The sequence below is a fragment of the Heterocephalus glaber genome, unplaced genomic scaffold (genome assembly GCF_053883595.1).
Source record: "Heterocephalus glaber isolate CG9 unplaced genomic scaffold, H.glaber_assembly_v1.0 deba00001429, whole genome shotgun sequence".
NCBI classification, from domain to species: domain Eukaryota; kingdom Metazoa; phylum Chordata; class Mammalia; order Rodentia; family Bathyergidae; genus Heterocephalus; species Heterocephalus glaber.
Genome location: NW_028258294.1, coordinates 4450968 through 4470607, shown reverse-complemented (window position 1 = coordinate 4470607; position 19640 = coordinate 4450968). Strand labels below are relative to the sequence as shown.

Here is a 19640-nt window from a genome sequence, read left to right as displayed (position 1 = left end):
TCGTACCTCTCCATTTCTTAATGTTGTAATGGTTCTTCTTGCCACCCCCATTCTAAATAGTGTTTCTGTGGCCTGTGAAGAAAGAAAAGTAAATGTATGTAATTTGTTTACAACTACATATCCCTCCCCAAAAAAGGTAAAAAAGGAAAAAACCTCAAACCACTACCCCCAGTGGCAAGGACAAGAGCTTTGCTGGCACCAGCAGCAAAAATCCCCCTCCCATCCTCTCCCACATCCCTCTCCCCTTATCCACGCCCCCATTTAAATGAGAAGACATGTAAACAAGTCTCAAAACCAGACTTCCAGATCACCTTAAGCAGCCTCACAAGGAAATGACAAGAAACAATCTGATACTCAACAACCTGGACTCTCTGAACTGGCAACAAAAGAGGACCTGGGAAAAATGAAATAAGAAATAATTTCTCAGATAACAGCAGAGATTGTGCCCATAGTGCAAGACATGATTAATAACTCTAGAGAGGACACACATAAAAAAAAATTGAGGAGCTGAGGAACATGATGGAATCCCAACATAGAAAACAAATGGAATACATAAAACAGGTGTAAACAGATTTCCAGGAGATTAAAAGCTCCATTGAAGTCTACACAGCAGAATGAGCCAATGTGAAGACAGAATTACAGATATAGAAGATAAGATTGCAATTAGTGACAAGGAAAAGAAAATTTGATTTAAAATTATAAGGGTCCAGGAGAAATCAATCCAGCAGCTGCTAGACGATGCAAAGAAGAATAACTTAAGACTGATTGGAGTCAATGAAGAAAGAAGAGAGAGTGTAGATGACATAAACAACTGTTCACAGAATTGATGGCAGAAAACTTCCCAAGCAGGGGAAAAGAACTTGACATACAGATAAGTGAGGCATATAGGACTCCGACTAGCCTTGATCAAAAAAAATCTACACATAGGCATATAATAGTTAAGATTCCAGAAACTCAAAAGAAGAACAAAATTCTATAAGCAGTTAGAGAAAAGAAACAAATCACATACTAAGGAAAGCCCATCAGAATCACAGCAAACTTCTAAATGCAAACCTCAAGGCAAGAAGAGCTTGAAGTGACATATTTCAAACCCTAAAGGAAAATAGCCTCCAAACCAGACTGATGTAATCTGGAAAACTATCTTTCAAAATTGATGGAGAAAAAAGATACTTTCATGACAAAGAGCACCTTAGGAACTTCATGAATGCCAAACCAGAACTCCAAAGAATTTTAGACAATATCTTAGGAAAAGAAAACAAGAATCACAACACCAGGAAGCCCAGAACAATGAATCCATCAGGCATGACAAGAAATTAGATGCAAAGGAGGAGAATCCAACAAAAAGAAAAAGTCATGACAATGATAAGTCAATACGTATCAGTTATAAACATCAATGTTAATGGTCTCAATTCACAAATAAAAGAAATAGAGTGGCAGAATGGGTCAAGAAGCAAAATCCAACAATATGCTGCATACAAGAAACACACTTAATTCAAAAAGAAACTCACAGACTGAAAGTTAAAGGGTAGAAAACAATACTCCACGTGACAGGAACACAATAAAAAGCAGGAGTACCTATCCTCTTTGCAGATCAAGTGGATTTCAAACCAACACTGATTAAGAGAGACAAAGAAGGACACTACATCAATATAAAGGGAACAATCCAAGAGGAAAAGAGGACAATCATAAATATTTATGCACCAAACACTGGTGCACCCAATTATGTAAAATAAATACTACTGCACAAGAAAAATCAAATAAGCACTAATACAATAATACTAGGGGACCTCAATAACCCACTGTCACAGATAGATCAACTAGACAAAAAATAAATGACCAAATGCTACAACTCAATCAAACTCTTGAACAAATGAACTTAACAGATGTTTGGAGAGTGTTCCACCCCAACAATATCAGAATACACATTGTTTTCAGCTGCATAGGGGTCATTTTCCAAAATAAACCTCACATTCGCTCACAGAATATGTTTAACCAAGTGTAAAGGAATTGAAATTATCCTGTGTATATTATCAGACCATAGTGTGATGAAAGTGGAGATCAATACCAAAAGAATCCTCAAGAATTTCATACATACATGGAAATTAAACAGCACACTTCTGAATAACCAAAGGGACACGAGAGGAAATTAAAGAAGAAATCAGACAGTTCCTACAATTAAATGACAATGACAATATAACATGTCTGAATCTATGAGACAATGAAAGCAGTCTTACGAGGGAAATTCATAGCAGTAAACACTAATATTAAGAAAACAGAATGAGCCCAATTAAACAACTTAATGCTGAACCTCAAGCTTCTAGAAAAAGAAGAGCAGGACAAACCCAAAGCTCATACAAGGGAGGAAATTATAAAGATCAGAGCAGAAATCAGTGCAATGGAGACTAAGAGAAGGATACAAAAAACCAACAAAGCCAAGAGTTGGTTCTTCAAAAGAATAAACAAAATTGATAAGCCCTTAGGCAACCTCATCAGAAAAAGTAAAGAAAAGGCCCAAATCCATGCAATTAGGAATGAAAAGGGTGAATTACAATGGACCCAGCAGAAATCCAGAGGATCAACAATACCTACTTTGAGAACCTACATGGCAATAAGGTGGAAAACACAGAAGAAATGGACAGATTCCTATATACATGTCCATTACCAAAGTTGAACGAAGAAGACCTAAAAATTCTAAACAACCCAATATCAATCAATGAAATTCAAAACGTAATTACAAACATACCATCTAAGAAAAGCCCCGGTCATGATGGCTTCACTGCTGAATTCTACAAGACATTTAGAGAGAAACTACTGCCACTACTGTTTAAATGCCTCAATGAAATTGAAAGGGAAGCAATACTACCAAATTCATTCCAGGAAGCAATTATCAACTTGATCCCCAAAGCAGAGAAAAACCCAACTGAAAAAGAGAACTACAGGCCTATCACACTAATGAATATAGATGCAAAAATCCTTAATAAGATACTGGCAAATAGAATGCAGAAGATCATCAAGAAGATCATACATCCTGACCAGGTGGGATTCATCCCAGGCATGCAGGGATGGTTCAACATATGCAAATCAATAAATGTAATATACTCTATTAATACAGCCAAGGACAGAAATCATATGATCATCTCCATAGATGCAGAAAAAGCATTTGACAAAATCCAACACGTATTTCTGATAAAAACCCTACAAAAAATTGGAATAGATGGTCTCTACCTCAATCTAATAGCCATCTATGAAAAAACAACAGCCAATATCATACTAAATGGTCAAAAACTGAAATCCTTCACACTAACATCAGGAACAAGGTAAGTTCACACTATCACCAATCCTGTACAATATAGTCTTGAAAACATTAGCCACAGCAATTAGACAAGAGAAAAAAATTAAAGGAATAAAGATAGGAAATGAAGAAGTCAAATTGTCATTATTTGCAGATGATATGATACTCTATATAGAAGACCCCAACACTCCACCAAAAGTCTTCTAGACTTAATAACCAAATTCAGTAAAGTAGCTGGATACAAGGTCAACAACACAAAAATCAATAGCTTTCCTCTACACGAACAACAGACTCACTGAGAGAGAAATAGGGCACACAATTCCTTTTACAATAGCATCAAAAAAACTGAAATACCTAGGAATTGACCTAACAAAAGAAATCAAAGACCTCTTCTCTGAAAAGAGAGATTGAAGATGATATTAGAAAACAGAAAGACATCCCTTGGTCCTGGGTAAAAAGAATCAACATAGTGAAAATGGCCATACTTCCAAAACTGCTATATAGATTCAATGCAATCCCAATTGAAATCCCAGCAGCATACTTCATGGTCATTGAGAAAACAATCTAAAAATTCATTTGGAACAAGAAGAGACCTAGAATAGCAAAAGTAATTCTAGGCAACAGAGACATGCCAGGGGATATCACAACCCTCAACCTGAAACTATACTACAAAGCTACTGTGATAAAAACATCATGGTACTGGCAAAGAAACACACCTGAGGACCAGTGGAACAGACTAGAAGATGCAGAAACAACTTCAGACACACTCAGCAACCTCATCTTTGACCAAGGAGCCAAATACCTTCACTGGAGGAAAGATAGCCTCTTTAATAAACGGTGCTGGAAAAATTGGGTTTCAACTTGCCAAAGATTAAAACTAGACTCTCACCATGCACTCACCTAAAATCAAAATGGATTAAAGATCTAAATATTAAAACAGAAATGCTGAACTGGCTGGAACAGAGTTTAGGTAGAACTCTTGAAGACATTGGTGCAGGAAAAGATTTTATGAACAAAACCTCAGTTGCCTGTGAACTAGCACAATGAACAAGTGGGATCTCTTTTTATTAAAAAGTTTCTGCACAGCAAGAGAAACCACCAACAGTGTGAAGAGACAACCCACAACATGTGAAAACATTTTCACCTGCTATTCCTCAGACAAAGGTCTACTATCTTGAATCTATAAAGAACTTAAAAAAATCAGACCTCCCAAATTTAAAGACCCAATCCAAAAATGGGCATCTGAAATGAACAGATATTTCTCAAAGAAGTAGAAATGGCAAATAAACATAAGAAAAAATGTTCAACATCACTGGTCATTCAAGAGATGCAAATGAAAGCAATGCTGAGATTCCCCCACACCCCAGAAAGAAAGGCTGCTATCATGCAATCAACCATTAACAAATGCTGGTGGGGCTGTGGGGAAAGAGAAACCCTGCTCCACTGCTGGTGGGAGTGTAGACTGACGCAACCACTGTGGAAATCAGTATGGAGATACCTCAAAGAACTAGGACTGGAAGTCCCATTTGACCCAGCTATTCCCTTGCTGGTTATCTTCCCCAAAGAATTAAAAGAATCATACCACAGTGATATATGTGCACCCATGTTCATAACGGCACAAATTGTAATAGCTAAAACTTGGAAGCAGCCCAATTGCCCATCAACTGGAGACTGGATAAAGCCATAAAATGAGAAATTAGATACATTTATATACAGCTAAATGGATGCACATTGAGGCGATACTCTTAAGTGAAATAAATAGGACACACATGTGTAAATATCAAATAATTTCTCTTGTGTAAGAAACTCAAAGTGTAAATAAGGACTAAAAGGTATAACAGATAATGTGAAATAGGAAGAAAAGGGGCAAAGTAGAAGGGGAAGAAGGAGGGGTAGGGGAAAGGAAAGAAGGGAACGGAATTACTATGAGAAAATGAAAAAATGGAAACAAAGTCTTTGTAAATAGGGAGGCATCGAGGGGTTGAAAGGAGGGCAGGGGAAGGGGGAAATAATAAGAACCAAGAGAGATTATGTAAAGGTGCAAATTTCCAACGATAAATGTCATTATATTGTATACCTAAAATGTACCAATAAAATTAATTTAAAAAAAGAAAAATCTTCAAAACTATTACATGCTCCGCAACTTCTAGAGAACCATTAAAAAAGCAGAATCAGACCAAGAATTTCTGAAATATACCCTAGAAATATTATTTCCATTCTTTTATTGTTATCAAGACTCTAAAATGAACTGTCTAAAAAACTTACTTAGATATGCTAGTATATTTTAGGTGTACAGTTTAAAATTAGTTTATGTAAATAAGTTTAAACAAAATCCCAATGCCATTTTTTACATAACTAGACAAACTCACCCTAAAATACATAGAGAACCCTGTGGCTATGGGGAAAAAAGAAAAGCTGTAGTAAGAAGAGTTGTATAAGGGCTCACTATAAACAATGGGTCACTATGAACAACAGTTACATACTTTTCATAAAATATGACACATATTAAATACTATTTTAATCAAAATGTGTACGTTGCCATATTGTGACTATTACCATCCTGACCCTTTGCGTATCAAGAAAATCAAATTTCCATCTTCTGTACTGTGAAACCAATGCTATATAAAACTGAATTAAGAATAGCAGTGGAGGAGACAAGATGGCTGAGCAGTGAGTGCCAGCAGCTCGGCTTCTCCAGGGCAAATTGTCTGGAGAGTAGTGACTTGAAGAGGAACCGAAGTAAGGGGAGGGTACAGAGGAAAAGGGAAAGAACTGATAGAGGAAAACAAAACAGGATTAAGTGAAACAGAGGACATGACCCATGCCACAGAGGAGAAACCAAGGTGCAGCCAATGGCAGGTGGCTGCCTGCCAGCAGAGGCAAAGTGCAACTAATAAATTCTCTGCTCACAGAGAACTGCATCAGGACCAGAAGAATGTTATGCAGTTGGAGACACTGCTCCAGAATGGGAGACACTGCTGCCCAAGTGGCACTCCTTCCCAGGTGACACTACTCCCCAAGTGGCACTCCAGAGACAACAGTTGGTGGGTGACTGCAGTACAAGCACCCCAGGATACTGTCGCACAGAGCAGGAGCTGGCAAGGATGCCACTGCGAAGAAAGGCTGAGTGTGTGAACTCCAATCCCAGAACAGCCCCTTGGTGGCTTCACACTGTCAAGTTTCCAGAGTGGATAATGGAAGGATGGTCATGGGAGACTGCTGATAGCTAGAGAGCAGACTGAAGGGGAGTTCCACTGAGAGGCAGGGACTGATGATGATAGACTGGCTTCCTGCAATCAAACCCCACTTTCAGCCTGAGTTACACAGGACTGGAGGCTCACATTGGCGCCATGTTCCCATGGCTAAAGGGGGACCAAAAACAGGGTCTTATGATAAGTTATTTCTCAACTAGCCCTGATACATTCCACTGTAGTGGATTAGCCTTTACAGCTGTAGTTGAATTGATTGTATACAATTAATCCTGACTTGATGGACAATTTAGTGCCAGTGACCATGTCTGCCAAATCCACCTTTGCACTCAGGGAGAGGGACAGCAAGAGTTCCTAACCCAAGAATTCTGACTGAAACTCTGCAGAATGCCTGCCACATGGCAGAAAAAGGTCCCGAGTCTGAGTTAACTTCAGTTTTATAGTGGAGGGATCAGAGTAGTAATTGGGGTATGGGCACTCAGACTTTCTGGCAAAGAAGCTACTTGGGAATCACATATGCAATGTGTCATTGGAATATCTAATCTGTGTTCCCATTGAACATCTTATTGGTTTAAATGTCTGTATGTTTCTTGAATTATATTTAGTAATCTGTTGCATTCAAGAAACTCAATTCATCCAAAAAGATATTTGTTGACTAAAAATCAAAGGATAGAAAACAACATTTCATGCACCAGCACCCTGAAAACAAGGGGCAATTCTAATATCAGACATGGTAAACTTCAAGTTAAAATTGATCAGAAGAGACAAAGAGGGCCACTATATACTTGTTAAAGGAACAATCCAACAAGAAGAGGTAACACAGATAAACATCTGCATCAAATACTAGAGCACCTATCTTCATAAAACAAAAACTGTTGAAATTAAGAGATCAAATAAACATTAACACATTCATAGAAGGGGAGTTTAACACCCCACTTTCACAAAGAGATAGATCAACTAAACAAAAAACCAATATAGAAATTTCAGAGCTGAACCACACCCTTGAACACATGAACTTAATGAATATACACAAGAGTGATCCATCCCTCTACAACAGACTATACATTCTTTTCTGCAGCACATGGTACTTTTTCCAAAACAGATCACAAACTAATCCACAAAACCTACTTAAGTAAATATAAAAGAACTGAAATCACTCCATGCATACTATTCAAACACTGTGGAATGAAAATACAAAAATCAACAACAGAAAAAATTTTGGAAAAGGCAAAAGCTCCTGGAAAATTAATAACATACTCCTAAACAACCAATGAGTCACAGAAGAAATCAAAGAAGAACTTTAAAATTTTCTGGAAGCTAATGACAATGACTGTATAACTCAAAGAAACCTCTGAAACACTATGTGGCCAATGAAGGCCCACATTAGGAAAACAGAGCAAGCGCAAATAAATAACTTTATGAGAAATCTTAAGATACTTGAGAAACAACAACAAACTAGCCCCAACCTGAAATTCAGGAGGGAAATAATAAAGATAAGAGTGGAAATCAATGAAATTGAGACTAAAAAAAATCAATAAATCTATGAGCTGGTCCTTCAATAGAATAAATAAAATATATAAGGCCTTAGCAAGATTCACCAAGAGAGTAAACACTCACTCCAATGCAATTGGAAATGAATAAGGTGAAATCACAACAAACATTGTCAAAATCCAGAAGATAGTGACTACTTTGAAAAATATTATTCCAACAAATGAGCAATTTTGAATGGACAGATTCTTAGATACATACAAACTACCAAAACTAATGCAAGAAGACATAAATATGCTTAACAACCCAATAACAACCAATGAAGTTGACTTGGTAATAAAGAATCCACCAACTGAAAAAAGCCCAGGACCTAATGGATTCACTGCTAAATTCTGTAAAACCTTTAAGGATGTCATATTACTAACATTCCTCAAGCTCTTCAAAGAAACTGAAAAGAACAGAGTGCTCCCAAATTCATTTATGAAAGCCAGTGTAATTCTGATCCCAAAACCAGATAAAGACCCCAATACAAAAGAAAACTATAGACCAATCTCTTTAATGGACATAGATGCACAAAGATAAATACTAAATATGCATTTATCAGAAAAATCCATTCTAAATATTTTAAACATTTTGTTTGTTGTTGTATACTTATGTTTTTATAAGTAATAACTTAGCAAATACAATTTCAGCTCAATGCTAATTTATGGCAGATAATTTTATTGTCTACTACAAGCTAAACTCCCTTAATCCAAAAATCCAAAATACACGAAAACTCAACACCAACATGACACAAGTCAAAAATTCTACACCTAGCCTCAGTCTGATTACAGTTAAAACACAAGCACACTAAAAAAATATTTTTGAATCTCTGATAATACAAATATTAGATTATATCTTTTACTATTATCCCACAGCTCTCTGGGACTCCATTCATTTGTTTTTCAATCATTTCCTCTGTCTGTAATGTAGAATGGATAATTCCTACTGATTTATATTCCTGTTCATTGCTTCTTTATCTCATGTCCACTCTATTATTGAGCCCATCCTTTGAAATTTTTAATTTCAGATATTGTATTTTTAGTTCCAAATACTCTATTTTTTAAAATAGTTTCTACTTCTCAGTTGAAAACCCCTCTTCTGTTAATATATAAATGTGTTTTTTCCATGGGCCAGGGTTAAAATTGCTTTAGAGTTTGTCTAATTTAATCATACTTAATTTTCTGTCTCTTAAAAAGTAGTCATCTCTCTTTGTTCATTTAAGAATGAGTGATTCAGACTGATTCAGCACAATACGGGTATCATGTGAGACTGTGGGCCCTGTTTAAGTACTGTAGAAAATGCTGATGGAGGTAGGGGGTATTAACTAATCATCTGGTTAGGGTCAGACTGAAAGTTCTAACTAGTCTTCAGTGGGCAGTGGCTCAGCATGGGTTCTGTCTTTCCTGTGCTGCTTTGGATCTGTTCCAAATCACTCTTGAGTCTTTTTCAGAATGACTGAGGTAACTGAGACTTACTTGCATGGTGATTTTAATTTTAGTTTTGATCTTAAAGGTGTTGCTTTGCTGCCTGACTCTATTGTAGGCACGTGCCAATTAGAGGTAAGAGTTGTACCAGTTCAAATACAGATTTAGTTAGGCTATCCTTTTTTCTGGCTCTTCCTTTCTGATATTGTCCTCATACTGTCTGGCTCATTAATATTTTGATTGGTTTTGTTTCATTTTCTGGTTTTTGGGGCGTGTGTGTGTGTGTGTGTGTGTGTGTGTGTGTGTGTGTATTACTGGGGACTGAACCTAAGGGGTTCATACTGAGTGACATCCCCAGTCCTCTTCTAATTTTTTAAGATAAGTTCTCACTAAGTCATTAAGATGCCCAAGCTGTGCTCAAATTTGTAATCCTTCTACTTTAGCCTCCCAGAGTGCTGGGATTACAGGCATGCAGCACCACACCCAGTTTTAACTGTTTGCAGTGGTGCCACAGTTACAGCCACTCACGGGGGACATGCCATTGGGACAAAGTGACAAGAGAAAATAGAAAGTAATAATGGGGATCCTTCCTTCTACTAGAACTTCAGAGTTCCCTTTTCCATATTCCTTTGGTCAAAAAATGCAATTTAATTTCCAGTTTTATCTACCTGCACTGTTCTTGCTTGATCTTGTAATCAAGTCCTACCCATGGGTCAGTGTCAATAGGAGAAAAAGACAAAACACCAACATCAATGGTTTTGTTTCCTTCACACTCTGCGTTGTATGGACCCTTTTCCCCCGTTTTCTGGCTAGAAAAATAGGATTTCTCTCAGAGCTGTTGCGACACAGGTCCTGAAGTTATAATAGCAATTAGGAACATGGAAAAGGATTAATTAAGCCAGAAGCACCTGGACCTGAGGAAAATAAAGTACTAATGGTTTTGAGACTTCACAAACATCGTGTTGCTATGCAAATAAACTTATTTTCAAAGTATTATTAAATTACTGTCAGGTACTGATTCCTATGTGAGAAACATGCAGATAGCCTTATGTTCAGTTTTTTTATTTTCTGGTACCGAAAATCGAACTCAGGACCTTGCATTTGCGAGGCAGGTAGTGGCACCACTGAGCTAAATCCCCAGCCTGGTTTTACTATTTTTTAAACTTACATTTCATATTTTTATCATCATAAAGAAGAAAAGCAACTGGTGCTTACAATAATAATATTTTCATTTTTTTCTTCTATGGCCAGGATTAACAATTAGGGAATGAAGTTTTGCATATGATTTCTGTAGATTTTTGCTAATTTAATCATCTTGAAATCATGTGTGTTTTCTACTTATCTGGTTGTCTTATCAAGAATTTTAGCATAAATAAATGACCATGTAGCATAATATGCTCATTCTGGTTGATTTTTTTTTATATACTATGCTTTTTAAATGCTAATGTTATCTGCTGAATACCTTTTAAAGTAGAGATGGAGGGCCGGGGATTTAGCTCAGTGATTCTGCCGCCTGCCTCGAAAGCACAAGGTCCCGAGGTTCGATCCCCAGTACCAAAAAAAAAGTAGAAATGGAATTCTGCACTTCCCGTAGTTCCATTAATAGTAATTAAATTATTATCTAATGAGCATTTACATTAGATTACATTGTGTGTGTCTGTGTGTATGAATGTGCTTCTGTCTGTGTTTGTGTGGTAATGGGGAATGCCATTCCCACTAAGGGCCTTCCCACTAAGTCACAATCTAAGCCCTTGTTTTTATTTTTTATTTTGAGTAGGTCTCACTATGTCTCTAAATTGCCAAGTCTGGGATACAACTTGCAATCCTCCTGCCCTAGTCACCCACTATGCTGGGATTACAAGTATATGGTACCACACCCGGCTTTCTATGATTTCATATATCATTATTATTCTTATTTTGTTGATGAAGAAGATCAAAGAAGCAAAGTTACTCTCTAGAGGTCACACGAGTTGCAAATGTGAGAGCTAGATTTTGAACTAGACAGTCTGTTTCTAAAACCTGCTCCCTTAATCTTTATTTATATTGTCATATATTATGTATGATGCTGGGAAAACATAAATAAAAGATGTCAATTTTACCCCCAGCACCTCTCTGGTGATCTAGAATAAAGAGATAGTCATTGAAAAGTAATAAGTAGTTCTTTCACACAGATTTTGTCTTTCATGTACACAGCTGTGGTTGTGGCTCTTTGTTTTTACGTCTTTCATTAATCCATTCCATAGGTTTCTATTTAAAAGTTAAAGTACTTCTCAAATATTTATTTCACTAAAGAAATGCTGTCCTAAACTAGACCTGGGATTCAATATTTTACATCTAATTCTTTACAAAGCATTTTTCACATGTTGATGTCTGCATTAACCACCTTTTTCCTTAGTAGATCAGTGCTTCAAGAATTTAAATGCCCTGCCTAAGCAAGGTTGCCCAAGCAGTAAATAGTGGAAAAAAGATAAAAAGAAACTTAACTGCATGACAAATGAGAAATAAAATATACTAAGTATGATCAGGTTTTTTTTTTTTTTTTTTTGGTACTGGGGATTGAACTCGGGACCTTGCGCTTGCGAGGCAGGCACCTGAACCACTGAGCTAAATCCCCAGCCCATGATCATCTTTATATTTATATTTATGAACTGAATATTGTCAATCCATTGAAATCTTTCCGTAAGATGATCTCAATAACTAAAGGTAAGACAATCCGTTAAAGTTACATAGTGTATTAAATGAACATTCTTGTTAATCTTATTAGTTTAATGAACTACAAAGTATTGACTGTAACAACATGAGTCTCTGTTGAATTTTTATTTTTTTTATTTTTTTGGTACCAGGGATCAAACTTGGGACCTTGTGGTTGCAAGGCAGGCGGCGGAACCACTGAGCTAAATCCCCAGTCCCTCTGTTGAATTTTAATTACTTTCACTTTAGCATAAAATACAGCACACAATGTCCAGTCCCCTACCAAATATAGCCAGACAAAAAAGAAATAGAAAAGTGTGGTCCACTGTCAAGGTTTAAAAAAAAGGTAGGGGAAGGTAGACTATCAAAACAAATTAACTCCAAGTGGGTAAAGATGTTGCATTTCAAAATCAAAGGTTTCAAAATAGTTGTTCTTAATATGTGCAAATGTTATAAGAAAACTATCGGGGTTGGGGGGCTGAAGGGGTATTTTCACAGATGAGGTCCCCCAGTAAAAGAAAGCACATGGAGACAACATCAGCAACAAGAACAGAAAGCGTCTTTATTCCTCATAGTGGTAGACTATACTAAGTCATGTTAAGTGTGTCCCATTCTGTGCATGAGCTAGACAACAGGATCATGTCCTTATGAGTCCTCGGGCACCCCAGGCTTTGAAGCAACCATATTCAAAAAATTCAGAGAAATACAGAATTAATGACAGGTAAATAAGGAGTCTCAATAGAAAAATAAAACTATAAAAAAACCTAACAAACAGAAATACACCAGCTAAAAAAGAACAGACAGTGAAACAAAAATTAAATGGGTCAAAAGAACAGCTGAGTTCTCAGAAAAAGAATAATCAGTGAACTTGAAGATAGATCAATAGAAATTCCAAGTTTGAAAAAAAAGGAAGAAAGGACTGAAGAAAAATAAAAGGAAGAAATCCAAAGAGACCAGGAAAAATGTTTCAAGCAATCCAATAGCATGTAATTGACACACCCATAAAAAAGATAAGCAGAAGAAATACTTGAAAAACTAATAATCCAAAACTTCCACAATAATGAAGAGGAGGATGACAAAGAAGATGAACAGGAAAAAGAGGAAGACAAGCAGAAAGAAGAGAAAATTGTAATAGCAGCAGTAGTAGAAGAGAATCGAGAACCCCAGAGAACCCCAGGAGGAAAAACACAAAACAGTCTATACACAGGAACATCACATTCAAATTTATGAAAACCAAAGATGAAGAAGGTCCTTAAAGTAAAATAAGAAAACTAACATATTACACTTGGGGGTAGGGGTGCAGTTTAGTTTCAGAATTTTCAACAGATAAATTAGATCCAAGATTGTCAACCCAGAATCTATACTGAAGAAATGTTTTTTCAAAACTGCAAAGGAAATTAAGGCATTTCAGATCAAGAAAAACTAAACTCCACTGCAAGCAAACCAGCCCTCTTTAACAGAGACTTCCCAGGACATGTACACTGCATCTGCCAAATGTCCTTAAACTATGCTATAACTTGTATCTAGATGTCCTCCTAAAGCCTTATTCGATCTTAGGTGGAGCTTTTCAGAGGTGGCTGGATCTAGAGTGCATGACTGATTTATGATGCAATGCTAGGAATAAGGGTGTAAATGCTTTCCTCCCTAAAGGTGGGTAGCCTGGATACAACAAAAGGGAGGCTTGCTGCTAGATACTTGCAGTTGGTCTTTTCCTTGCTTTACTACCTTCTGCCCACCACTGAACTCTTTCTCCTCTGCGATGCATGCGTGCCATGCTACTCTGCCTTGGAGCCAGCTGATTATGAACTGCAACCTCTACAAACTGTTACCTAAATAAACCTTTCTTCCTTTAACTTTTGATATTGGGTATTTTGTCTCAGCAACAAGGAAAAGCATCTAATACAAACCAAGTTTTCCTGATTCTGTAAACCCCTTGCAGATGCCTTCCACATATCTCAGCTACACTCTCAGGACATGTTATTATCCCTTAGTAGCAGCTAAACCCCCACCTTTCATACACACAATGAAGCTAATTTAAAGTCAGGCATTCTCTACAGATAATACATACTCTAGCTCATCATACTTTAGCAACATGGCAGAACATGGTCCATACTTTAGCAAGTTTCCACACTAATGGCAAATCCTTTGGGTATCAAATACTCTTTAAAGAAATCAAAAGTGAGAGAGCAGACCCACACCAGAGGAGAGCCCTAACCCCAGAAAAGCATGGCATGGGGCAGCAGAAGGAAAGACTAACCAACTGATGTGATGCTGGATGAAGAAAACATGCAGGGAGAGAAGGGAACAAGCATACCGCGTAAGCGTCAACATTAAGTCCAACATCTCATTCGAACCCTCCCCTGCTGACTTGCAGCTAAATCAAGCAAAGAAGAGAGGATTAACAGGTTCCCCATCTATCAAGGAGAGCAAGTACACACCTTGGCTTGGACTTTAATTACAGTCTAAGGGGAACAATCACAGGAATCTATACGGCAAGGAAGGCACCTCAAACAACCATAGACCTAAAAGACAGGCATAGAAAATCATGACCAACGGATCCCAAGACTGCAGATTATGGAAAGAAACCATTCATTCAGTAAGATATGAGATTTTTTTCTTTAACTCAATCTATGTTTGATTTTTATTTTCTTTTGTTGAGATAAGGTCTCACTATGTAGCCCAGGCTGGCCTCGAACTCACGGCGATCTTTCTGCCACAGCCTCCCAAGTGACAGGATTACAGATGTGTGCCACCATGGCCTTTGATTCTTCTATTTTGTATTGTTTTTATCTTTCCTTCATTGGGCTTTCTGGGGACTTAGGGTTTTTCTTTCACTTTCTCTTCTTCATTTTTATTCTTTTTATGCTTTTTATCTTTTTCTCTTCCAACTTTTTTCCTCTTCCTTCCTAACTTTCATTTACCTCCTATTTTTGCCGTTTATGATGTTTTGTCCTTTCTCTTGTTCATTCTTCCCAGTGAATATTCTCTATTAGTTCCCTTTTACTCATCAATAGAACTCCTATCTTAATTTTCTCTCCTGCTTCTCATATCCCATTGATTAATTTTTCAAATCTTGCTTTTTCCATTCTTCAATTCCTCATCTCTTCCACTTTTACTAGTATCACTACTAGGTTTTGTGAATCCCTAGATAAGAATTCTACTGCTGTTGAATATTATTTTATTATTAACAGAGGAAAAGTTCCATTTAATAGATATTTACTGCAGGTCAAAACTTGCTCAGTATTTGCTTTGTATAAGGTTTCTTGTAATAATTATAGATCACTTTTCTATGGACAACAATGGTACTTTACGGGTCCTTGGGTTTGTCAATATTTAGTTTGTATTTAATGCTATAATTGAGGCTGATTTTATTACTATAGTCAAAGTGACATAGCTGTCGCTATTAACTGGTGTTCTTGAAAAGTCAATATCTAGATTGCCTTGGGGTCATTAACAGTACTGTGGTATACTTCAGGAGAACTAGGTAATGAGCCAGAATTGCTGCAACCTCCAAGATCAATTAAACAGAGGTGGCTGGACCCTGAGACAGAAGCAAAGTCCAGTAGATAACTACATACAGAGGACACATGACTGAAAAGTAGACAAACTAAAGAGAACTCCATACTAGAAACAAAACTTTTCACTACAATAAACCCATAGGCCTCAACAAAAAACAAAAATAGAAACACGAAAACACAAGACAAATAAATTACTCCAAAAACTCCCAACTCACCTAAACTGAACCATGTGGCATCAAAAGGGGGGAAACCAAACCCTTCACCCCCAAATTACTTAAAATGTTAACCAGGGAGACAATAAAATAAGATGATTGCAAAGATCACAGAAAATATAAGTAATAAGATATTGAGCCAATTAAACAAAAGCATGAGGGAATTTAAAGAAGACAATGATAAGATAAAAAGCTAAGCAAAATGATCCAAAACATGCATTGGCCAGTACAGAAAAAATTATAAATAGAAATTTGGAAGACTAAAATTACTATTGAAAGAACTGCTGCAGAAATGACCCATGTGAGGACAGAGTCACAGAACTAGAAAACAGGGTTGTTGTCAGTGTTAGATACCATAAAAACAAGTGAACCTGAAAAATGGATCCAAAAGATTTTAGATGATACAAAGAAAACTAATCTAAGATGAATTAGAATTTGTAAAATAATCAGAAGGTAGCACAACTGGCATAAAAAAACCTGCTTACTGAATTAATAGCCAACAACTTTCCAAATAAGGTAAAAGAATTTAACATACAGATAAGTGAGGCATATAGTATGCCAAATAGGCATGATTAGAAAAGAATTCCTCCAGAGTACATCTCAGTCAAAATTCCAGAAGTCCAAAGGAAGAACAAAATCTTAAAAGCAGTTAGAAAAATGCAACAAATCACTTGTAAAGGAAAATCCATTAGAATTACAGCAGATTTCTCAACACAAACCTTAAAGGCCAGGAAAGCTTGTAGTGAAGTGTTTCAGGCCCTAAAAGAAAACAATTTGCAACCCAGACTGTCATATGCTGCAAAACTACCTTTCAAAATGAATGGAGAAATAAGATACTTTTATGAGGGCTGGGGATTTAGCTCAGTGGTCCCACCACCTAACTTGCAAGCACAAGGACCTGAGTTTGATCCCCAGTACCAAAAAAAAAAAAAAAAAGATACTTTCATGATAAAGAAGATCTAAAAAAATTCATTAACCACCAAACTAGCACTCCAAAAAACTCTCCAGTATATTCTAGAAAGAAACAATGACGCTAACAATGACAAAAGGATCAACAGAATGAACATGCCAGGAAGTGTGAGCAGTTAAGTAGAAGGAAAAATTAGGGAATCAACAAGAAAATAAGGCAATGACAGAAATAAGTCAATAACTATCAATAATAACTCTCACTGTGAATGGTCTCAATTCCCCAATCAAAACACACAGACAGAATGGATCAAAACACAAAATCCAATGGTATGGTGTATACAAGAAACACATTTAACCCAATAAGAAGCTCACAGACTAAAACTCAAAGGATGAAAACCATTATCCCATGCAACAGGAACCCACAAAAAAGCAGGTATAACTATCTTATATTAAAAACAAAGAGGACTTCAAGCTAAAACTGATTAAAGAGGAAAAGAAGGTCACTACATATTGGTTAAGAGAAAAAAATCCAACAGGGAGAGGTAACAATATATCTGCAACAAACAACATTGCACCCAACTTCATAAAACAAATACGACTGGACATAAAAGATGAGATCAGCATAGACACAATAATAGTAGGGCACCTTAATACCCCACTATCATAAATAGACAGATCAGCTACACAAAAAATTAACAAGGAAATGCCAGGATTGAAAAAAAAAAAAAACCTTAGAGCAAATGGGCTTAATAAGTATCTACAGTGTTCCACCCAAAAAAAGAATACACATTCTTTTCAGCTGCATATGGAATGTTCTTAAAAAGATATATACAACCCAATAAATCAACCTTAAATGTAAAATAACTGAAATTATACCATGCATATTATCAGAGAATAATACAATGAAATTAGAAATCAACAACAAAAGAAAATTTGCAAATGCACAGAAACTAAATAATGCAGCATTAATAGGTTATAGAAGAAATCAAGGAAGAAACAAGACAGTTTCTAAAACTAAATGACAATGCCAATACAACATACTAGAATATACGAGACAAAATGTAAGCAGTCCTAAGAGGGATGCTTATAGTTGTGAATGTCCACATTACAAAAACAAAGTAAGCCCAAAGAAATTAACAATATACCTCAAAGTCCTAAAAAACCAAGAAAAATCCAAACCCAAAGCTAATACAAGGGAAGAAATTATAATGCTCAGAGCAGAAAGCACTGAAATTGAGGCCAAAAGAAATACCCAAAAATTAATGAATCTAAGAGTTGGTTCTTCAAAAAGAAAAAAAATGAAGAAAATAGACCAACCCTTAGCCTATTTAAGAAAATGAAAAGACCCAAATCAATGCAATTAGAAATAAAAAAAATGTGAAATCACAATGGACACTGTCAAAATAAAAAACATTATTAGCAACTATACACAAAGACAGTATGCCAAAAATTGAACAATTATGGGTGTGGTAGAACATGCTTCTAACTTCAACTACTAAGGAATGACTAAGGCAGGAAGGAGGCTGAGTTAGGAAGATCCCAAATTAAAAAAAAAAAAAAATTGGACCACTGAGAAGAAATGGATAGATTCCTAGATACATACTGAACCAAGAAGATTTTAAAACCCTGAATAATCCAGTAACAGGCAATAAAACTGAAGCAGTAATAAATAACTTACCAAGAGAAGCCCAGGTGCTGATGAGTTCAATGCTGAATTCTGCAAAACTTCGCAAAAGTTCTAACACCAATATTTCTCAGAGAAAGGGAAAGATACTCCCAAAGTTGTTCCTAGAGCCACTATTACGCTGATTCCAAAACTAGATAAAGATGCAACCAAAAACAGAGAACCACAGACCTATCTCTTTAATGAATATAGATACAAAAATCTTCAACAACACCACCTGCCATGCAAGGACAAGGTCCTGAGTTCGATCCCTGGTAAGCAAAAGAAAAAAAAAATCTTCAACAAGACACTGGCAAACAAAATGCAACAAATCATCAAAAAAAATCATTTCTCATGACCAAGTAGGCTTCATCCCAGGGATTCAAGGAAGATTCAACATACACAAATCAATAAATGTAACAGCACACAAACAGCAGCAAATATAAAAATCACATGACAATCTCAGTAGATGCAGAAAAAAATGCAACATCCTTTCTTGATAAAAATCACTGAAAAAAAAAAAAAAGGTAAAGAAGGATCTTAGTTCAATATAATAAAATATAGGCTCAAAATAATACAAGCCTTTTATGACAAACCCACTGCCAAAATCATATTAAATGGTGAACAACTGAAAACTTTCCCTCTAAAATCAGGAACAAGAGAAGAATGTCCATTACCACCATTCCTGTTCAACACAGTATTTGAAACATTAGTAAGAGCAAATATGTAAGAAAAATAAAAGTGAGGGCCAGGGATTTAGCTCAGTGGTTCCACTGCCTATCTCGCAAGTGCAAGGCCCCAAGTTTCATCCCCGGTACGAAAAATTAAATTAAAATAAAATAAAATAAAAATAAAAGTGATATGTATGTATAAGAAAGGAAGAAGTCAAATTATCATTATTTCAGATGACATGATCTTCTTCATAGAAGACCCCAAAAAATCCACAAAAAGGTACTTAGAATAACCAAATTCAATAATGTAATAAGATACAAAATCAACACACACACAAAAAATAATGGTCCTTTACACTAATAATGAACACACTGAGAAAAAATTTAGGCAAAAAATTCCATGCACAATAGTGCCAGGAAAAATTAAACACTTAGGAAATAACCTAAAGACATGAAAAGCCTCTAAAATGAAAACTGAAGCACTCTAAAAAAAGGATATTGAAGAAGACGTCAGAGAATGT

The 19640-nt window shown here is 36.2% G+C and overlaps 1 protein-coding gene across 3 annotated transcripts in view; it reads right to left on the bottom strand.

Moving 5' to 3' along the window:
* Positions 1-19640, bottom strand: part of Tmem135 (transmembrane protein 135) — a 246159-nt gene that overhangs the window by 143761 nt on the left and 82758 nt on the right. For 2 of the 3 annotated variants that reach the window (XM_004868215.3, XM_087212256.1), the window contains exon 5: positions 7-72. The exons of the other annotated variant lie outside the window; for it this stretch is intronic. In XM_004868215.3, coding sequence (XP_004868272.1) covers positions 7-72 — 66 coding nt within the window. The remainder of the gene's footprint in view (positions 1-6; positions 73-19640) is intronic. 3 annotated transcript variants of the gene reach the window in all.